This window comes from Pseudopodoces humilis, chromosome 22 (assembly GCF_049639895.1).
Source record: "Pseudopodoces humilis isolate 2021_Gansu_Grassland_sample_001 chromosome 22, ASM4963989v1, whole genome shotgun sequence".
NCBI lineage: Eukaryota > Metazoa > Chordata > Aves > Passeriformes > Paridae > Pseudopodoces > Pseudopodoces humilis.
Window position 1 is genome coordinate 9436337 of NC_142221.1, and position 18499 is coordinate 9454835.

The window sequence follows — 18499 nt, forward strand, 5'->3', positions numbered from 1 at the left end:
CCTCTCTCACATACAACAAAGTGCTAATGAGATCAAGAGAACAAGAGTAAAAACTACAATTTCCAGTGGTTAATCAAGAGCAACATCAAGAAAAGAACTGAGAGACTAAGCTAGGCATTTTAAACAAGTAGCTTGGTGAAGAGAAGTCCTTCCATTCCATCAACACACAGCTGTCTTCTCTGATCTCCTCTGGGATCACCCAGGCATGGCAGAAGTGAAAATAAGATAAGTGACCCTTTAGCTGGTAGATAAAATTCACATTTTAACATTTTTCCCTAAGTGCATCTATAGCAATGTACCACAAAATTAAAAGGTTTCCCCTAAATGAGTCAAATCTTAGTCTCTAGAAAGCAAGACTTATGACAAGTGTACTTCAACAGGGAGGGAATTATTTAACATATTCATCATTGTCTTTAAAAATTACTTGGAAATTTCTAAATTGAGTTTTGACTTGATTTGACCAGATACAGTGATTGGAATTGCCCATCAATAGGGCCAACAGCAGCCGTGTCCCTCCAAAGAGTGTCCTTGAGAGTCAGGATCCTTCTCCCCTGACACAAGTGTCCTTGTCAGCTCTTCAAGGAACTCCACAGGGAAGGAAATGTCAGTTTTTCTAATCTGCTCCTCTCCCCCTCATCCACAGCCCTCAGGAACAGATGCCATTGAGTCAGTGCAAGGAACAAAACAGGTTGAGCCACAAGTTGAGCCTTGGGAGCGCACGCACACACTCGAAAATTAACATCTTGTCTGAAACCCTTCATCTTGCACTGCTTTGCTCCTGCAAGCAGAAATGGCAGAGCCATTATGCATCTCTCATGCAAATGACATGTGGCATTTTAAAAGTTCTGACACAGAGGCAATAAACAAAAAGCCACCGACCACAAGACTCTCGTGTTTTCTTAGTGCCTGCAATTACAGGTGACACTGGAGGGTATTGGAGGCATGCAGGGAGGATCAAGCCACCAGTTCACCAAAAAAACCAATTACCAACTGCTGCTTTCATTCCCTGCAAGCATGCAGAACCCCAATTACGTTAATGTCAGGGAAAAAAAAACCCAACCCTTCAGCAGGTTTTTAAAGGTTTATAACAGATTCCACAGAAGGGGATAAACAAAACTTTTTAAAAGCAAAAATATCATTTTGCTAATGCCCTCTGAAATAATGCTGGCATTCTTCACAGATCCTCCCCCATGTTTGCAAAAGGCAGCCAGAGCATGGAGACGCTTCCAACAAATGGCAGAGTGAGTCAGTGGGGCTGGGAGCTGTGGGCAGGAAGGAGATGACAACGTCCACAGAGCCACCGAAGTCTCCAACATGATTCATGTCACAACGTGGATCCAAAACAGTGACTTGTGCTTTAGGCACAAACTGCATGGGTATTTCTGTATCCAGGGCACTGGTACAGCAAACACAGCCCAGTCCATCCAGCAACCCACCTCCTCCTTCCTGCCCAGATAAACAGCTGGAAAAACCAGCCCCAGGCTGTGCACAGGAAGAGTTTAGGCCACTTCATAGAAACACTGAATTGTGAAAAAGCTTGGGTGGGAAGAGACCTTAAAGCTCATCCCATTCCATCCCAGCCATGGCAGGAACACCTCCCACTGTCCCAGTGTCCAGCCCGGCCTGGGGCACTGCCAGGGATCCAGGGGCAGCCCCTGCTGCTCTGGGCACCCTGTGCCAGGGTCTCACCTCCCTCTGAGCACCATATGCTGCCCTGTCACTCAGAACTGCTTTCAGAAAGTAGAACAGGTCTGTTTTTAACCTGGGAGCTCTGCAAAACTCCAGGAGCTTGACAGTGAAAAGCTGCAGATCACCACAGGCAGAGGAAGGCAGGAAAATGCCTGGATGTGGCAAAACTGACAAACCCTTCTTCACACACCTCAAGTCCTCACACCATTGTGATTAGTCACAAAAGAAGTCAGATTTAGTGCCTGTCAAACCATGTCATTTTACCTTTAATGAGGTATCCCAAAGAAAGAAAAAAAGCAAATAAAATTTGTGGGTGTGCTTTAGCACATTCCAGCTTCTCCAAACACAATCCCAAGCCAACACAACCCCTCAGCCAGAGCAGCACTGAGTGTGGGAAGAGATCCTTAAATACTGTGCAGGTGGAAATAAATATGGGGCAAACAGCAGCCCAGCCCTGTCTCTGCTGGGAGCACCACCAGAACTGCCTCATCTACTCCACAAGCAGAATTTTGCATCAGTTCCCTGAGGTAAGCCTCAGACTCCTCCTTCCCCTTCATTCCTATAAAAATTAATTTCTTCCCATAGAACTAATCTCAATCCACATGTTTTCTGGCTTCAGAGCTATGCTAATTCTGCCTATAAACAGATACACCTTCAGTGTTTAGTTTGCAGCTCAGAAAGCAGAAAAGGGCCTGAACAACAAGCTCAGAACTTCAGAAATCTTATGGCTTTAAAAATAAAAATCAAACAAGCCATGCATATTTATGACTCCTATTTCTGCTGTTAACTAAGTCCGAGAAACAAAAAGTGAACATAAGAGAGAAATTAAACATGGATAAACACTACAATTTTGAAATGAAAAGTTGCTTTAATAGCTGTAATAATTACACACTCCCTGAAAACCCTGGCAAAGCTTTGAAGTCAGCTCTGCTAACTGTGAGAAGGTTGGACTAGACACTCCACAGGGTGGGGCTCATCCAAACTGAATCCTCCTATGGCACTGAATTTATTCAAATCCCCAGTTAGTGCAATTCCTCCTGACCTAACAGGCTGCACTGCTCCCACTGAGAGGAAAGTAACCCATGGCACAGAGGAGAACTGCTGGTTTGGTAGTGACCTTTCTTTGTATTTATCCTTCTTTTCAAACCCTGTTAGACCATTCACCAACCACTATAAAAACTTCGCAGGCAGAAGGGAAGTTCGGAACTTTGGAAAGATTAAGAGGGGAGCAGGATGTGTGTGTTTGGCATGGAGGAACCCCCATTTTCCCAGCTGTTTCTCACCACTCCGATGAGGTCTCCCCGGCCGTACTCCCCGGTCAGGTGTTTCTTGCCGTCGTCCATGCGCAGCACCGAGCGCAGGCGGCCGTTCAGCACGATGTACGTGCAGTCAGACTTGTCACCCTGCCTGCAGGGGAAAACAGACAACAACCAGCATGAAGGAAACGTCCCTGCTCAGAAAATGCAGCTGGAGCTTTTGAGTTGGTGGGTTTTGTTTTTTTTTCCCTGGCTTGGAAGAGACAGGAAAGTGTTTAATTGATGCTTAACAATCAAATGAGGAATGGAGCTGGAAGTTGTTAAATATGTTTAATGTGTAAATGTACAGACTGTGCACAGTTACCTGAGATAAGGAGTGACAGGACAAAGGGGAATGGCTTCAAACTGAGAGAGAGTGGGTTTAGATGGGATATTGGGCAGGAATTGTTCCCTGGCACAGGGTGCCCAGAGCAGCTGGGGCTGCCCCTGGATCCCTGGCAGTGCCCAAGGCCAGGCTGGACACTTGGATCACCCTGGGACAGTGAAAGGTGTCCCTTTCCAACCCAGGCCAGCGTGGGGTTCCATGTAAGGACTGGAAGGGGATGACCAGGGTGTGAGCAGGGCCCAGGGGACACCACAGGCTCATTGCTGATCACAAAGGATCTCATTCCCATTGCAAGGTCAATGTGGATGTGCAGAGGAATTCTGCAGGTCAAACAGCAAGACCCTCAAGTGGCTCCAGATTTGGTGCACACACCTTTGCCTACCAAGAACACTTTTGCAATATCCTGCTGGCACAATTAGGAGTGCTGCTGGGAATGCCACACTTCTGGTGGTGGAGTTAAAACAAATTCAAAGAATTCCAGAAGATTTTAACAAGATATTGAAAGTTAGGAGTGTTTTAATGCACAGGGTAATCCAAAACTTCCATTGGCATTGATGCTGCAGGTAGGGTTATAAAAATTACAATTATACAGATCACATTCTAAATTAGATTGTTACTCTCTCACAACTGCAGCAACCACAAACAGCTCAATTGCATCCTAGCACATATCCATAAAACTAAGTTGTCCCAAGGTAACTTTTGCCCCTTAAATACAAAATTCCTGTTTTCAATTTACTGCTGAATAAGCCTAACTGAATTACCTTTGAGTTTAGCTGTTTATTTCAGAAAGGCTGAAAACCTCTGAGCAGTAGATCTTCATGCCCTCAACAATGCAGAAACAACCACCAGAAGATGGAACTGTGTCTTAATCAATTACATCACTTAAAAAGCTTGTCAAGACAACAAGAAAGACGAGGAATGGTATAAAATAATTTAGCAACATGTAGAGACAAGAGACTGAAGCAATGGTGAAGGCACTGCAGAAAGAAAATAATCTCGAAATAAAAAACCCCGATGGAATGGTTGATAAACACAGCCTGAAGTTCTCATTTTACACATCCCCAAGGGAGCAGAGCTCATGGAGTAGGAAAATTTCAGCAATTTTGTCCACATCTCACCTGTAAACAGCTCGTCCAGCCTCCACCTCCATCCAGTCCAGGGCAAAGTCAATTTGCCTGACAAAGGGGGACATTCTCTTCACAACAGTGTGAGCCACCCCCAGCACCACACTGGGCTGCTCCCGCATGATCCTGAGGAAAAAGGGAAGTGTTACTGAACCACTTCCCCACAACAGGAATAGCTGCCCACATCCCAGTGCAGCTGGCCAGGAATTCCCAGCCACATCCCACTCCTGCCACCACCAGGAGGTTTTTTCCCCCCATTATCAGCCCAGTTTCCTTCCTCTCACGTGGGCATTCACCTCCTTGCTCTTCTGTTTGGCATATCCCCGGCACCGGGAAATTTAAAATCCAAAGCTCTGTGCTACAGAGGTTTCTGAAGGGACTTTGAGGATTCTTTACTAGAAAGCTCACCAATTATAACAAAAAGAGCTAAGTAGTTTCTGTGAAAGTCTGGAGCTTCTGCAGATATTCTTGGGGATGTGGCTGCGATGGGATTTTCAGCTTAGCTGGCAAGACCAAATAAAAATCAAAGCTTCTCTGGCAAGTGCACATGATTAAGCCTCCAAACTGTGAAATTTACAGAAGCAGAAAATGTGAAAGAGTCCCTGGTAGCACAGATCCTGAATTGATTCCCTCAAGAGATCCTGGTGACAACTCGATTCCCGTTCTCCAGGAGCTGCCGCACATCGAGAGCAGCGGCTCCCGAAGCACTGCAGGCACATCCCATGGAATTACCCCTGGATTCACCACACCACCAGCCTGTGCCACCCCTGGACTTCCACTGTGACATCCATTTACTCATGGCAGCACCACAGAAAAGGCTCCTACGCTGAAGTTTCTGTGGGAAGGATTTAATCCCAAAATCCAACATTCAATTCCCATCCCAGGCTCCTTCCCTTACTGTGCTCTTTGCCTCATAGCAACCATTGACCATGTGCTTTCTGCTTCACCCTCTCATTAATTACTGAGAAAAAACACAGAGTGTTCCAGGGCAGCAGAAAGGAAAAGAGGAAACACATGTCACAGGAAAAGAAGAATGAAATTTTGGGGAATAATAGCAGTTCTTGTAAAATTTCACCTAGTCTGTAAGCTAAGAGAAAAATGAACAAATTAAGGCAAAAATAATTCCTCTGAGATTCCAGGCACAGGAGAAAGCAGAACATTGTGGAACTACGAACATAGAATTTACATAAAAATGGCAAACAGAACTACATCCTATTTTATTAACAAGTTTTTCTTTCTCATAGAGTTCAAAGCAAAAATGAACCAATAGAAGAAACCTGATGCTTTTCAAAGCCTTTCTCCAATGTCACTTTTAAATATGGGCCCAGGAGTCAGAAGTGCCATAAAGCCTGGGGTTCAGGACAAATTGTGAAGATGAAATGCTGGAATATCACAGAGCTTGAAAAATGGAGAGAACATATAATGGACTTTAAAGGAGAAAAAGAAAGATTTGGAAAGGACCCAAAAATGATGATGAGGTGATACATTGATGGGTCTTGATTCCTGACTGCTAAGGGGTTAATGAAAGCAGAAAGGTAGCTGGAATAAACAGGAGGTAATTCAGTTCTTGAGAGAGAAGAGAAATCCCAGAAAAATGAGCTTCAGTAAATGAGAGAGAATCCAGCCCAAAGGAAAAAAAAAAAAGGAAAAGGTTGAATCTGCCTGGCTGGCTGAGACAACATAATGAAATTTGAAGTCAGAAACAAGTAGGAAAACAATAGCAGGAAGAGACAAGAGAGAAAAAGCCATTGAGAAGAAATAGCCTGGTACCAGACAGAATGGCACAAGTGGGAAGCATCTCTCAGAAATTAAGCCAAAGAGTTGACAACCACCTCAGAGCCTGGGAAAAACACAGCTCATCACCAAACACCTGCTGAGCACAGCAGGTTCAGCTCCACAGCCATGCAGCCTCCTGCCTGGGGTGGGAAAACCAAGATCTGAATCAATAAAGATTCTGGGATCCAGTTGATCAGGAACACAAACAGCCACAATTATTTAGAAAGCATGAAGTGTGCAGAGATTTACATCACAGAGGCTGACAAAACATAACCCCCTAGAATAACCCCTCTCCATGTAACTCAGAACTCATGGCACATTCCAGAAGCTGGAAAAGAAGATTATGAAGGGAAATTGTGCATTAGACACAAATTACGTGTGTGAACTAAGTGTAACTCTAAATGACAGGATCACAGAATAAATCAAGGGCATTAATCATTATTATTGGCAACAAGGCTAACCACAGTCATCCCAATGGATTTTTAATTACCTACATTCCCCTTTAAGCATTAAGTCCCAAGTCAGGTGCTACTTCCAAGGTCCATGAAGGAACCTGTCTTGCACAGGGGAATTATTCTTTAAGCTGTTCTATTAGTGAGCATTAAAAACCCACAGTTACACCCCAACCAGTCGCCCTGGCTCTGTCTGGGAACTGAACTGGGGAGGTTTTCCATCAAAAAAGAAAAATTAATCCAAGACAAAAGGCCTGGCAAAGCAGCAACTAACCCAGCAAACTGCAGGCTCTGGGCAGAATTTATTTGGATTACAAAGTATTTGAATCTTGGGCCATAATTCCTATCCCTTTGAGCTGAGTGCTCTATAGGCCTTGAAGAAAGATGTCACCATTTAATACTCCCACATTCCCTGAACTGATTCTTGCTGGAGTTAAACCCCCTGATAGAGGGACCTCAGCTCATCCAGGCACTAAACCCACCCCATAAAAACATGGTTTGCTGTGGGATGCAGCTGCATCAGCACAGACATGCAACACTTGGATTTAAAATCATGGAATCATTACAGTTGGAAAAGACCTCCATGAGCATCAAGTCCCAGCTTTAACTGAATACCCCCAGGCCCTCTAAACCGTATCACAAAGTGCCACATCTTGGGCACATCTTAGTGCTCACACGTTTTTTGAACACCTCCAGGGATAGTGACCCCACTGCCAGAGCAGCTGTTCAGATGTCCAGCCACCCTTTCAGTGAAGAAATTTTCCCTAAAATCCAACCTGAACCTCCCTTGGCCATTCCCTCTCCTCCTGTCCCTGTTCCCTGGGAGCAGCACCCCTGGCTGTCCCCTCCTGGCAGGGTGCAGAGCCAGAAGGGCCCCCTTGAGCCTCCTTTTCTCCTTCCCCAGCTCCCTTCCCTTCCCTGGACATGCTCCAGCCCCTCAACATCTTTCTTTGCAGTGAGGAGCCCAAAATTAAACCCAAGATTTGATATATGGCCCCCCACCAGCACCCAGCACAGACAGGTCACTACCCTGGTTCTTCGTTCAAAAGTCATAAAAAAAAATTCTAAAAAAAATTCTTTAAAAACCCCAGAACAATGAATGTTTGAGAGGCAGTACTCACTCATAGAAATGGGACTTGGAGATGGAGAGGAAGCTGCAGTCCCTGTTGGCCTTGATGGTGAAGATCAGCGGCTCCCCGGTGAGGACAGCGAGCTGGCCCACGAGCTCCCCGGGGTGGGTGATGAACAGGCAGGTGTCCTCCTCAGAGTCAATCTTCCTCTGGTACACATGGAGCATCCCCGACACCACAAAGCAAACATTGACATCCTGGAGCAAATGGGGAAAAAAAAACCGAAAAAAAAAAATAAAAAAAGAGCTCAATAAAAATCCCCCAAGATTTTAAAAGCAATTATCCCAGTGACAGCGCTATCACCACTGATCTGCTTCCCAGAAAGGTCCCCTATAGCTTTTGAACAATTAAGAAGGTAAAATAAGACACAATAGTGAATTATTAAAAGCAGGTTATGAATATTTAAAATTAAGCTGGCACAATATTGAAAAATGGGTTTCTCTTTGGGTGGTTATGAAAAATGAAAGCTGCATCTTTGAGATATCAAGGAATAACAAAAGAATTGGGATTGGAGGAGATGATGGGGAATCACAGCTGCAGGATCAGAGGCATGGCAGGTCAGCCGAGCAGAACCCAGCACTGGAACTACTGCAACTGGAGCTGCCCATCATCTGCTTTGCTTAAGCTCCTCCATTTACACAAGAATATTATAAATGAAGCTTGTTATATCCCAAACACACCTTGCTATAAATGAATAACGCTGGATTGGTTTTGTGTGAGGGCTTTACTGCAACTGAGCAGCATCACAAAAAACCCAAAGTGCAGGGTGTGAGAAAAGGCTTCCCAGCCCCCAAAGCTCCTGAGGAAGGATGAAGGTGGGACACTCCACAGCTTCCCACCAGGTCCATCAGAGCTGACAACACCCTGGCACCAGATTCCTGCTCTGGCTGCAGCACCTGCTGTGTGCAGGCAGGCCCAGAGCTGGAGGTGTTTCAGCTCCAGAAGAGATGGCACGGGAGGGGACAGGTTTTATTTGCCATCAATGTGCATAAACACCTCGTGGAGGGGCACAGACTGAGCCAGACTCACCTGATCTCCCTGCCTGGACAGCACAGTGCCAGCAGTGACCTGATGCAGCGTCACTTTGCCGTTCAGCAAGGCAGGATTCTGGAGAAGAAAGGGGTGGGAGGTACAGTTTACTGCTCTGTGCACAGGTAAAGGTCCCAGAATGTGAGGAAGCATCCAAATAAAGCAAGTAAGAGTGACAGTTAAGACTATGTTACAAGCACTTGAATCTTTTAAATATGGCACCTGTTTTTATATTTCTGTTCCCTTCAGGTTTCTTCCAGAGGAGAAAAAAAGGTCTGATCCATTTTAATTGATCACACTTGGACTCTTAAGGATTTTCCATTTATCAATCTTCCCCCCAGACTCTTGAAAGGATGTGTAATGAAAAGAGATCTGTATCAGCTGATCCAGGGTCTCACCACGCTTCAAATAAAGAATTTCTTCCTAATATCTAGTGTCAGCCTGCCCTCCTTCAGCTTCAACAGTTCCTCTCCAGCCTTTTTATAAATCTTCAGAAATTCAGTATTTTACCACCACCCCTGAACAGACTGGGGCAGAAAACAAGGCTGTTATGGGTTCACATGTTAGGCTGAAGAGAGGCAGCACAATCCTGGCTCTCACAGCTTCCCTGGGAATTTGGCTGTGCCCAGGCTCTGCCTCAGAGGCAGAAGCACTAAAAGCTGCACTCACAGGAAGAACCAATTGAGCACAAGAGCAGAGCAGAATGTGACCCCAGTTATCAACTCCATTCCAGCAGGAAAGCAGCACAGAGGAGATGTAAACACTCCACCAGTGTAATTGTTCTGCCAGGCTGGAATTTTCACATTTTGGGTTGAAAAAAAAATAGCACAAGTGAAATAATCACAATTATTCTTTACACCTACTGCTGATAAAAAGAACATATTTTCATCAAAAATAGCTTTATTAAAGCAAATCTGTTTCATGGGAACATATCCAATGCAGAGAACCTGACAAGCACCTGTCAAAATATTTCAGTTCAGCAATAGCAACTCAACTAATTTCTATAATGTTTTTTCTATATTTAGACCTTTATGGTTGTATAGTATTATCTACTCTTAAAGCCAAAGTTGTAGCTCTGAAAGTACCTCTCAGTAGGGGAATTCAGGCTCCCCCATGAGCTCTGCTTATCAAGAGCATTTTCAGGCTGCATTAGCTCGAAAAAAAAATTACTGCAAAGATTTTCTTCATGTCTGAGACTACTTAAGTATTGGGATAGATTGTACTGAGAGCTGTAAAGCCTCAGCATTGGAGATCTTTAAGAACAGCTTAGCCAAAAACCTGCCAGAAATGACTTAGCAATATCTGATTCTGCCTCGGGCGTGGAAGGGACTGAGTGACCTCCAAGCAGACTCTGGTTTCCTCCTTTGCTGTGCTATTACTGCCCCATTAAGCAATAAAAGAGCTGACAAATAAAATCCATCCTGTCTCTCAAATGGGTGAGACCAGCAAACCCAAATTTAGCATTGCATAGTTACAGGGTTTAGGCTGAAAACCTGCACTGATCCCACCCCAGCCACCAGCTTTTAGGGAAAATAAATCATTACCCCAAAAATCTCCATTTCCCAGCAAATTTCTTTTTTAATTTTATTCACTCTGATTGGCTGCTCTGAAAAATGACAACTTAAAATGCTTCCATCCAGCTAAGAAAGATCCCATTTTTATAAGAGAAAAGCTTTTAAGAGAAAAGCTCTTAAGAGAAGAGCTTACAAGAATTCATTTTCTTTCATGTAAGCAGCACTGAACACCAATATTTTGTACACAGCAAGATTCCTCTTGAATTGCCTGTAGAAGAATCAACTTTGGCTATTCCTACATGGAAAAAAAATATATTTGAGCTTTTAATGACATTTCTGGCATTTGGCCACATCCCACCAGATTCTAATTTGCTTGTGAAAAACTAAGGTGCCTGAAAATCCTACCTTATTTCAACATTACTTAGATCTTTGTGTTACAAACTCTGACTATTAGGTGCTGCATTTTAAGGACACTGATGAAATCAACTTTATCTCTAAACTGCTACTTGGTAATTACTGAGGAATTTATTCTAGACTAAAAGAAAAGTGCTGTAATCAGGAGCTTCAGTAATTTTGGAATTTTTGCTTATTACCTGATAGTTGGACCAAGAACAGAATAGATGAAGACCTACTTTACTCCTTCTGCAACAAGAATTTATTCTAAAATAGTCTGTAGCCTTTCATGAGGATATAAATGCCTGAAAAAACCTGAAAATTAACATAATGAGACAGGTAAGGCTCCTGCAGACTAAGAGACCTCAGATCAGTGACAATGTGGAACAGACACCTCACAACTGGGAGCTGAAAGACCCTGACAGGGATTTTGAAGCTGCAAGGGGAATAATTTTGGAAGTCAGGAGGGAATGCTAAAATCTAGAAGTAAAATCTTTTAAGTTCTAGCAAGTGTTGTTTGGTGGCAGCTCTGAAGGCAGGGGAGGAGGTGCAGCAGCTGTGCCCAGCCTCTGGCAGCAGCAGCAGACTGGAATTATTGCAGAACAGGCTGGAACAAACCAAGGATGTCTGTGGCTGACTGAGACAGATGCAGAGCTTTCCCAAACTGTCTGATTATCCACATGAGCAGACACACCTCTGTAATGAAATGCAGCTGGAATGACTGGGATGATGAAAACAATCCTTTTCAATCCTTACAACACCAAGGGGCTCAGCAGGGGCTGAGCTCAGCAGGGATCAGGCACAGCCCCTGCCACAAGCACAGGACCCAGCTGGGAGATGCTGCCAGTGCCCCTGGGCAAGTGCAGGGACACAATTCCAAACCCAAACACCTCCCTGGGATGCAGTGCCACCAGGATTCACGGATTCAGCAGTCACCTGAACCCTCAGACAACCTCCCACACTCAGTGAGAGCACAGAGTGAGGTGGCAGGAATTGCACATGTGCTGCTTGCAGGGCTAACTCTGCACACAGGGAGGGAAGATTCATACACTGCATTCCAGCCTGGTCTCCTGAAATGGCAGAATAATTCAAATTTATTTCAGTCCTTCTAATTACTTCAACAGGCTGTTGAATAAAACATCCAGACTATCTCCAGCACACTGAGGAGACAAATCCCCTTTTCAGTTCCTGGCAGAATGAGATGAAAAGCAGAAGCAAAGCCAGTTCCCCTTGCAATTACTCACATCAAGCTTCATCAGGGTTGAGAGGTCTTTCTTTGCTGCTTCCACGATGGCATCAGTGTGTTTGCTGTTACAGGAGTCCTGCACAGCACTGTAATGGAAAACTGCTGAAGGAGTTTCTGTCACTGTCACAGTCTTCTTCAGTATCGACTGCAAAGAGAAGAAACACATCGAGGGTCAGTTTAAATATTAAAATTGGCACCCACCTGGCCAAAATTTGCCTTTATCATCTGCATTCTCTACCCACTACAACTGGTGGTCTGCAAAAAAAGAAATCTAGGTTTCCAAAAAAGCAACAGCTTGCTAACTTCATTATCCCTGTTTTTTTCTGCACAGCCTGACACTCGAATCAAACAAAGTTACTCATCACAGCTTGTGAAAGGGAAGGAATAAGAGACTTCAAAAACTGGGCTGCTGCCAGCTTGATGGAACTAAAACTTTATCAATCCTGTACACAAAGATGGAGGAAAAGATAAAATGTCTGTCAAGGTCACAGTGAGCAACAGTTTCATTCCAGATTTTGAGTTGTAGTTTTATAATTCAAGAGTGTGTTTTTGTGCTCTTGACTTCCAGGTCAGCATTTGTAAAAAGCAGACCACAAAAATAAACAGAGATTTATAAATAATGACTGGAAATCCAGAGCTGATACAAGTTTTTAATTCCTTGCTGTAATGAATCTCTCACAAATAAAGCATGGTCTGACAATAATCCATTTCATGAGTCAGGGGAAGAAAACACATAAAATGTTGCAGCAGTGGTTTCCCATTGCTCACCAATGGAATCTCCACAGAATTTGAAGATATGCAATAAAATGATCTGACAGCCACTAAAACCTGCTGAAACACCCGTAAGCTATAAAACAACAACACAAAACCATCCAAAGCCAGGTTGGATGGTGTCGAGGAAGGTGTCCCTGACCACAGCAGGGGGATTGCACCAGCTGGGCTCCAGAGGTCCCTTCCAACCCAAACCATGTGGGGACTCAGGAAATCCAAATATCCCAACTTGGAGAGAGCTGCAAGGGCAGCGTTTGGAAGGAAGGAAGGCAGGAACATTGCAATGCCTCTGAGCAGAAGGAAGTTGGGAAGGGCAGGGCAGGACTCAGGCTGGCATCTCGGGGAGGAGCAGACCCACCTTGGCCACGGTGGGGCTGCCAGCAGCGTCCTCGGGGGCGAGCTGCACCCTGGCCCTCTCGTAGGCCATGTCCATGTCGGATTTGGCACCGCTGGAATTGTCTGCAAGCAACACAAAAATCCTGGTTTCAGCACCTCCTGGAGCGCAGTTTCTCAGGAACAGCAGGTAAAACACCGAGTGGAGCAACTTTAGCAAGTGGCACATTCATGTTCCTGTTATTTCCCAGTTCCTTTTGAGCTGGAATTTTAAATCTTCCCATCTTAACTCGGGTGTACAACACATCCCAGAATTCCCACATCCACTCCTGAACAGAGCACAGTCATTATCTGAACGTTTGTTGTGGGGCTTTTTGTCCACTGAGAATTGTCAGAGCACTGCAGAGAGGGAACTCCTGATAACTTAAAACTTTGAGGTGTTTTTTTATGGCTTTCTGCAAAACTGCCTGAGGTGATGCTGATGGCTCATATCAGCTGCTGCATCTTATTTTCCATGCTCTGCAAATCCTTGAAATCCTTCACAGGATGAACATTAAGTTTCAGGGGCCAATTTCCTCATTTGTGAGAGCAGCTCACCCTCTGAGCTCATCCATTTCTCCTTCTGGATACGTTGATGGGTTTGTAGAAAAGATGGGATCTGCTGAAGTAATCTTATTTCTTTTAAAAGCCTTTTTGGAAAAATTAAGCATATTTTCTATTCAGTTCCACATCCTTGGATGTCACAGCCTGAAGATTTACAGATGAGTTTAAAAATCATGCAGAAATTGCAATTTCCTTTATATAAATAAAGGAAATAAATAAATCTATAATAATTTCAATCTTATTTCTATGCCTAATATATCTCCAAGATAGACTATTCAGAAAAGTTTACCTTTTTATTCCTTATTATTTCCTTCCTTATACCTTTTGCCTTCATTCACTATGCTGTTCTTACACTTTTGCTTTTATAAATACAAATTGCTGCTCAGTAATAAACTGAGCCCTCTGGGAAAGCAATTGTCTTTCCTGACTGGTAAATTCTATCACCTAATAAATTCAAATTTTTACTTCTGAATTCTTTCCCCACCTGCCATCCCAAGAGCCACACACCTGAATTTGCCCAGGATTGCCCCAAGCTTTGGGAAGTTGGCTTTTGGAACCAAAATTTACACCATTATCATCACTGATCATGTGATAATAACCACCCAACCATGAAGGGCTGTCCATAAATTTAATTTCAAAACCACAATTTTTATTTCTGAAGGGGCTTGATTCCTATCTCCAGCCCCAGCTAGGCCAAGGGAAGAATCCCACTGCCACAAATATTCAATATGATATCACAAATATCACAGTATGATCTATCTCAGAGTACTCTTCCCACATCATCTTGAGGAAATGGCCTTGGGTTCTGCCAGGGGAGGTTTACATGAGATATCAGGAAAAATCTTTCCATGGAAAGGGCTGTAAAATAGTGGCACAGGTTGCCCAGGGCAGGGCACACCACCCCTGGCAGTGTTCAAAGGACATGTGGGTGTGCCACTTGAGGACAAAGGGTTACTGGTGAACACAGGGCTGGTGCTGGCCTGACAGTGGGACTTGAAAATCTTAAAGGGTCTTTTCTGACCTTAATCATGATTTTGTGATCTACAAATATAAACAAATCTTTGCACATTTCTAACCTGCCACTGGGATCACAATAAAGTTGTTTAATGATCAGCCTCCAAACGAGGAACCCAACTCGTTGTTGACCCAAAGTTGATCAGCGCCAGAACTTACAAGCCATAAGATAAAAAATAAAAACAAATAGTAATGCTGTTGATGCCATTAACTGAATTTCCTGCACACTTCAGCATAAAAGACCCTAAATCAGCTATAAACAGTAAGCTGGGATAGCAGAAAGAGCAGCTCCATATGAGCTGATCTGGCTCCCTGTTTTCCAGTTTCTGCTTTCCAATTCCTCTGTCCCCCAGCCCAGATGCTTCAATGAATTAATTCTATCTATCTTTCTCCACACAAAGTTAGTAGAGTTATAAAGCCTGAACTGGCAGAATCCTATTCCCTCATCTAAACAACTGCCATGTCTCAAGTTAGGTAAGTACACAAAAAAAAAACAGAAGAACAAATTACAGCCAGCCCCAGGATCAACTGAGGCAAAAGTGTTTGCTCCCAAAGCAATTTTTAGCAGTGTTTATTAATTCCAACAACAAGCAAATCAAGGAGATGTTGAGATAACAGCATCTGTATGACTCTAACAGTTTTCTCCTCTCTGAATTAATAATAAACATAATCAATATTCCATGGAGTCTGAACACACAAGTAAGCAGTGGAATAGAATCTGAAGCAAGATCTTGATCCTTTCATTACAGACATCAAGACACTTTCTGTGCAAGCTAAACAGTGAGAAGAAATCAGCTCTGCTAACAGGCAAATCATAATTACCCAATTAGATACGCTCCTTCTGTCAGTAAAAATTAATTCTCTCTCTCTGCTAAGCTCTGTGTACCCTGGCATAACTTTTATGACACATAAAAGGAGAAAGGAAGGACAAATGGACACATCCACTTAGAAGTTCACAGGGTTCCTTCCATATTAAAGCTCCCCAGAACACACAAGGATTGTCCCTGAGAATGTCACAGGGCTGCACAGGCAGAGCTCACTGAACCGCCTCATTTGCCTGGGGGAAGGGCCCTGTGTTCAGGGCAAGGATTAATTAATTTACCATTGAATCAAGCCCACTGGTGCATTTTATAATTCCTAGTGTAAATCAACCTCACACACGTGAAAATCAAGCCAAGTCTTGTGTGGATCAGTCAGTATTTTCTCTTAATTTGTCTCCCTGGCTTAAAAAGATGATCTGCTTACCCCAGCCAAAATCCTGCTTTTCCATCACATCCACCCTTCTGGCCAGTAACACAGAAACCATGAAAAAAAATCTAAGTGGGACCTTTTACATTTGCCCAGCAGGAACTGAAGAGGACACAAATCAGCCCTCCAGTGTTAAAATTGAAGGAACTCCCCCCTGCTCTCCTCTGAGCACACCAGCAACTTCACATGGCAGCAACAACTGACACAAACCTCACCCTGGGGAAAGCTCTCAGTGCTGAGGGCTCCCTCAGCCTGGCTCCTTCCTTGTCTCCAAGCTCTTCAACCCCTCAGAGTATGTTCCTTTCTCCTAAATCAACAGCCAAGGTGAGCAACACAAGCATCTTCTAAAGTACCCAGGCACCTTTATTCCACTGATTAAACATTTCTCTATTAACAGTACCTGAGCATGGCCTTGGAGTTCCCTCACAGTGGTTAATTTATTATTCATCTAACAGAGACCGATGCCTGTGATTCCCACAGGAACTCCAGTTTCCTCACTCTGGAACACAAAGCTGCCCTAAACACCAGGCCTGGAGCAAAATGGCTACAGTGGAGTAACTCAAGTTCCCCAAAATGGTACTGCAGCATCAAACCAGCTCAGTCTCATAAATGTCTCCTCAGAGCATCCCATGATCCATCACCTTTATTATCCACTCTAAAGAACATTCCTCTAAAAGCAGCAAAGCCATGTAATGTGCTTTTTGGGACAATCAGCCAAGCAAGAAACGTGTGTCATCTTTTATGTGAAAGATGATGGCCTATCATCATAATTCAGTTTGTTTCAGTAATATCAATTAATAAAGCTCTTCATTTGCAGGTCTTGGAAGCCAAATGATGTTCCCCATTGCTGATAATGACAGCAAGGGAATGCTCCCTGGAATAACAGTCCATTTGTTACTAAATAATTTTTTGACCAATGAGTAAGGAAGCAGCACCACTGCAAGACTATTATCTACCATGAACAGGACTGCAAGGTGATTATCCACCATAAACAGGAAAATTATCTAACCCAGCACTCCAGAGATCATGTGGTTTCCCCCAGGATTAGATAAATTACATATTTGCCACAATTTTGCCAAGCACTACTTACTAGAAGCCTCTATAGACCCTGCATAGGGAGGTGATGAAAGGCTTCTTCTGAAAACATTGTCAGAGTTTTCTGCACCAGAAATCCTCAACATATCTGAAATTTAAAAACAAGTGTTGTAAACACAAGATATCCCTTAATAAAGTAAGTTTCACTAATAAGAAGAACCTTTAACTACCCACTATTAAAGGCTGACTTAAAGATTCTGAAACACTGACATTAAATATTGATTAAACCTTTCTCCTGGTTTTGACTTAATTAATATTTTTCCATCTGCAGAGGCAAACTTCAACTCCATCTATTTTCCTGGCTCTACCTTCAGTACTGAGTCTTTAGGCTGAAGAGACACATATCCAGCAGTTCTGCTGGGGTCTACAGCTCTGAATTCTCCCAACTCCCTCTCTGCATTCAAAATGAGGAGCCACTTCTCCCCTTTCCTTCATCCCTCAGTATCATTAAGAACACAGTAATATTTCCCCATTGAAGCTAAGGCTTCAAACCTTAAATTAATCTAAGACAATCCTTAACTACTCTGATAAATTCCTCTGATCAATAGCAATGATATGAACAGTGGATGAAATGCAGTGAAAGGAGGAGAATGGTCTCAAGCTGAAGGAGGGTAGGATTAGAGTGGATCTGGGGAGGAAATTCTTCACTATTAAGGGCAGTGAGGCCCTGGCACAGGGTGCCCAGAGAAGCTCTGGCTGCCCCTGGATCCCTCCAAGTGTCCAAGGCCAAGCTGGATGAGGCTTGGAGCAGTGGAAAGTGTCCCTAAATATGGCAGGGGTGGGACTGGATGGGCTTTAAGATCCCTCCCAACCCAAACCAGTCTGGGATTCATTCTATGAGTAGTATAAAAATTAAAGAAAATCCCAGAGGGCAGGTCCCCCATGTTTGCAGAGGCATTACCCATTTCCAGTGCTTCTCCAGACTTTTCAAACTTCTCTCCACGCTCTTCATCCAAAGCACTGGATGTTTGTCTCTTCCCTGCCTTGCCGGCGCTGCCTCCGGCGGTGACGCTGCTCACGGAGATCAGAGGGATGGCCTGGCTCTGCTGGGAGCAGAGAGGGGACAAAGATCAACCACCCCCTCACACGTGTTCCACACCCTGGAGCCTGCACAGACCCCCAGGTAGCTCTCAGGCTGTGCTGATCAGTCCCAGACCCACAAGTGATACTTGCCCTGGGATCTGCAGCTCCCTCAGTGCATCCCACAGGGCCTGGGGATTCCCAGCTCGATGCTTTGAACATTCCCTGACCCTCTGCCACCACGGGTGCAGCATTTTTCCCACAGCTCCAGGCAGAGGTGACATCATTAGCAAACATCAGAACTGCTGGAGCACCGAGCAGAGCACTGACATCACTCTGGAATGATGCACTTGGGAAGTTTAAGCCTCCCCACCAATTCCCCAGGCATCGGCGTAGGCTGGGTTTTATGGGCTGGTTGTAC

The 18499-nt window shown here is 44.1% G+C and overlaps 1 protein-coding gene across 3 annotated transcripts in view; it reads right to left on the bottom strand.

Moving 5' to 3' along the window:
- Window positions 1-18499, bottom strand: part of PNPLA7 (patatin like domain 7, lysophospholipase) — a 102799-nt gene that overhangs the window by 68537 nt on the left and 15763 nt on the right. For 2 of the 3 annotated variants that reach the window (XM_088065718.1, XM_088065716.1), the window contains exons 11-18: window positions 17960-18104; window positions 17054-17146; window positions 13124-13224; window positions 11993-12139; window positions 8842-8919; window positions 7804-8009; window positions 4449-4580; window positions 2973-3096 (exon numbers count right to left, since the gene is read on the bottom strand). In XM_088065718.1, the coding sequence (XP_087921844.1) occupies window positions 2973-3096; window positions 4449-4580; window positions 7804-8009; window positions 8842-8919; window positions 11993-12139; window positions 13124-13224; window positions 17054-17146; window positions 17960-18104 (1026 nt within the window). The remainder of the gene's footprint in view (window positions 1-2972; window positions 3097-4448; window positions 4581-7803; window positions 8010-8841; window positions 8920-11992; window positions 12140-13123; window positions 13225-17053; window positions 17147-17959; window positions 18105-18499) is intronic. The other variant, XM_088065717.1, reaches the window with a different exon arrangement.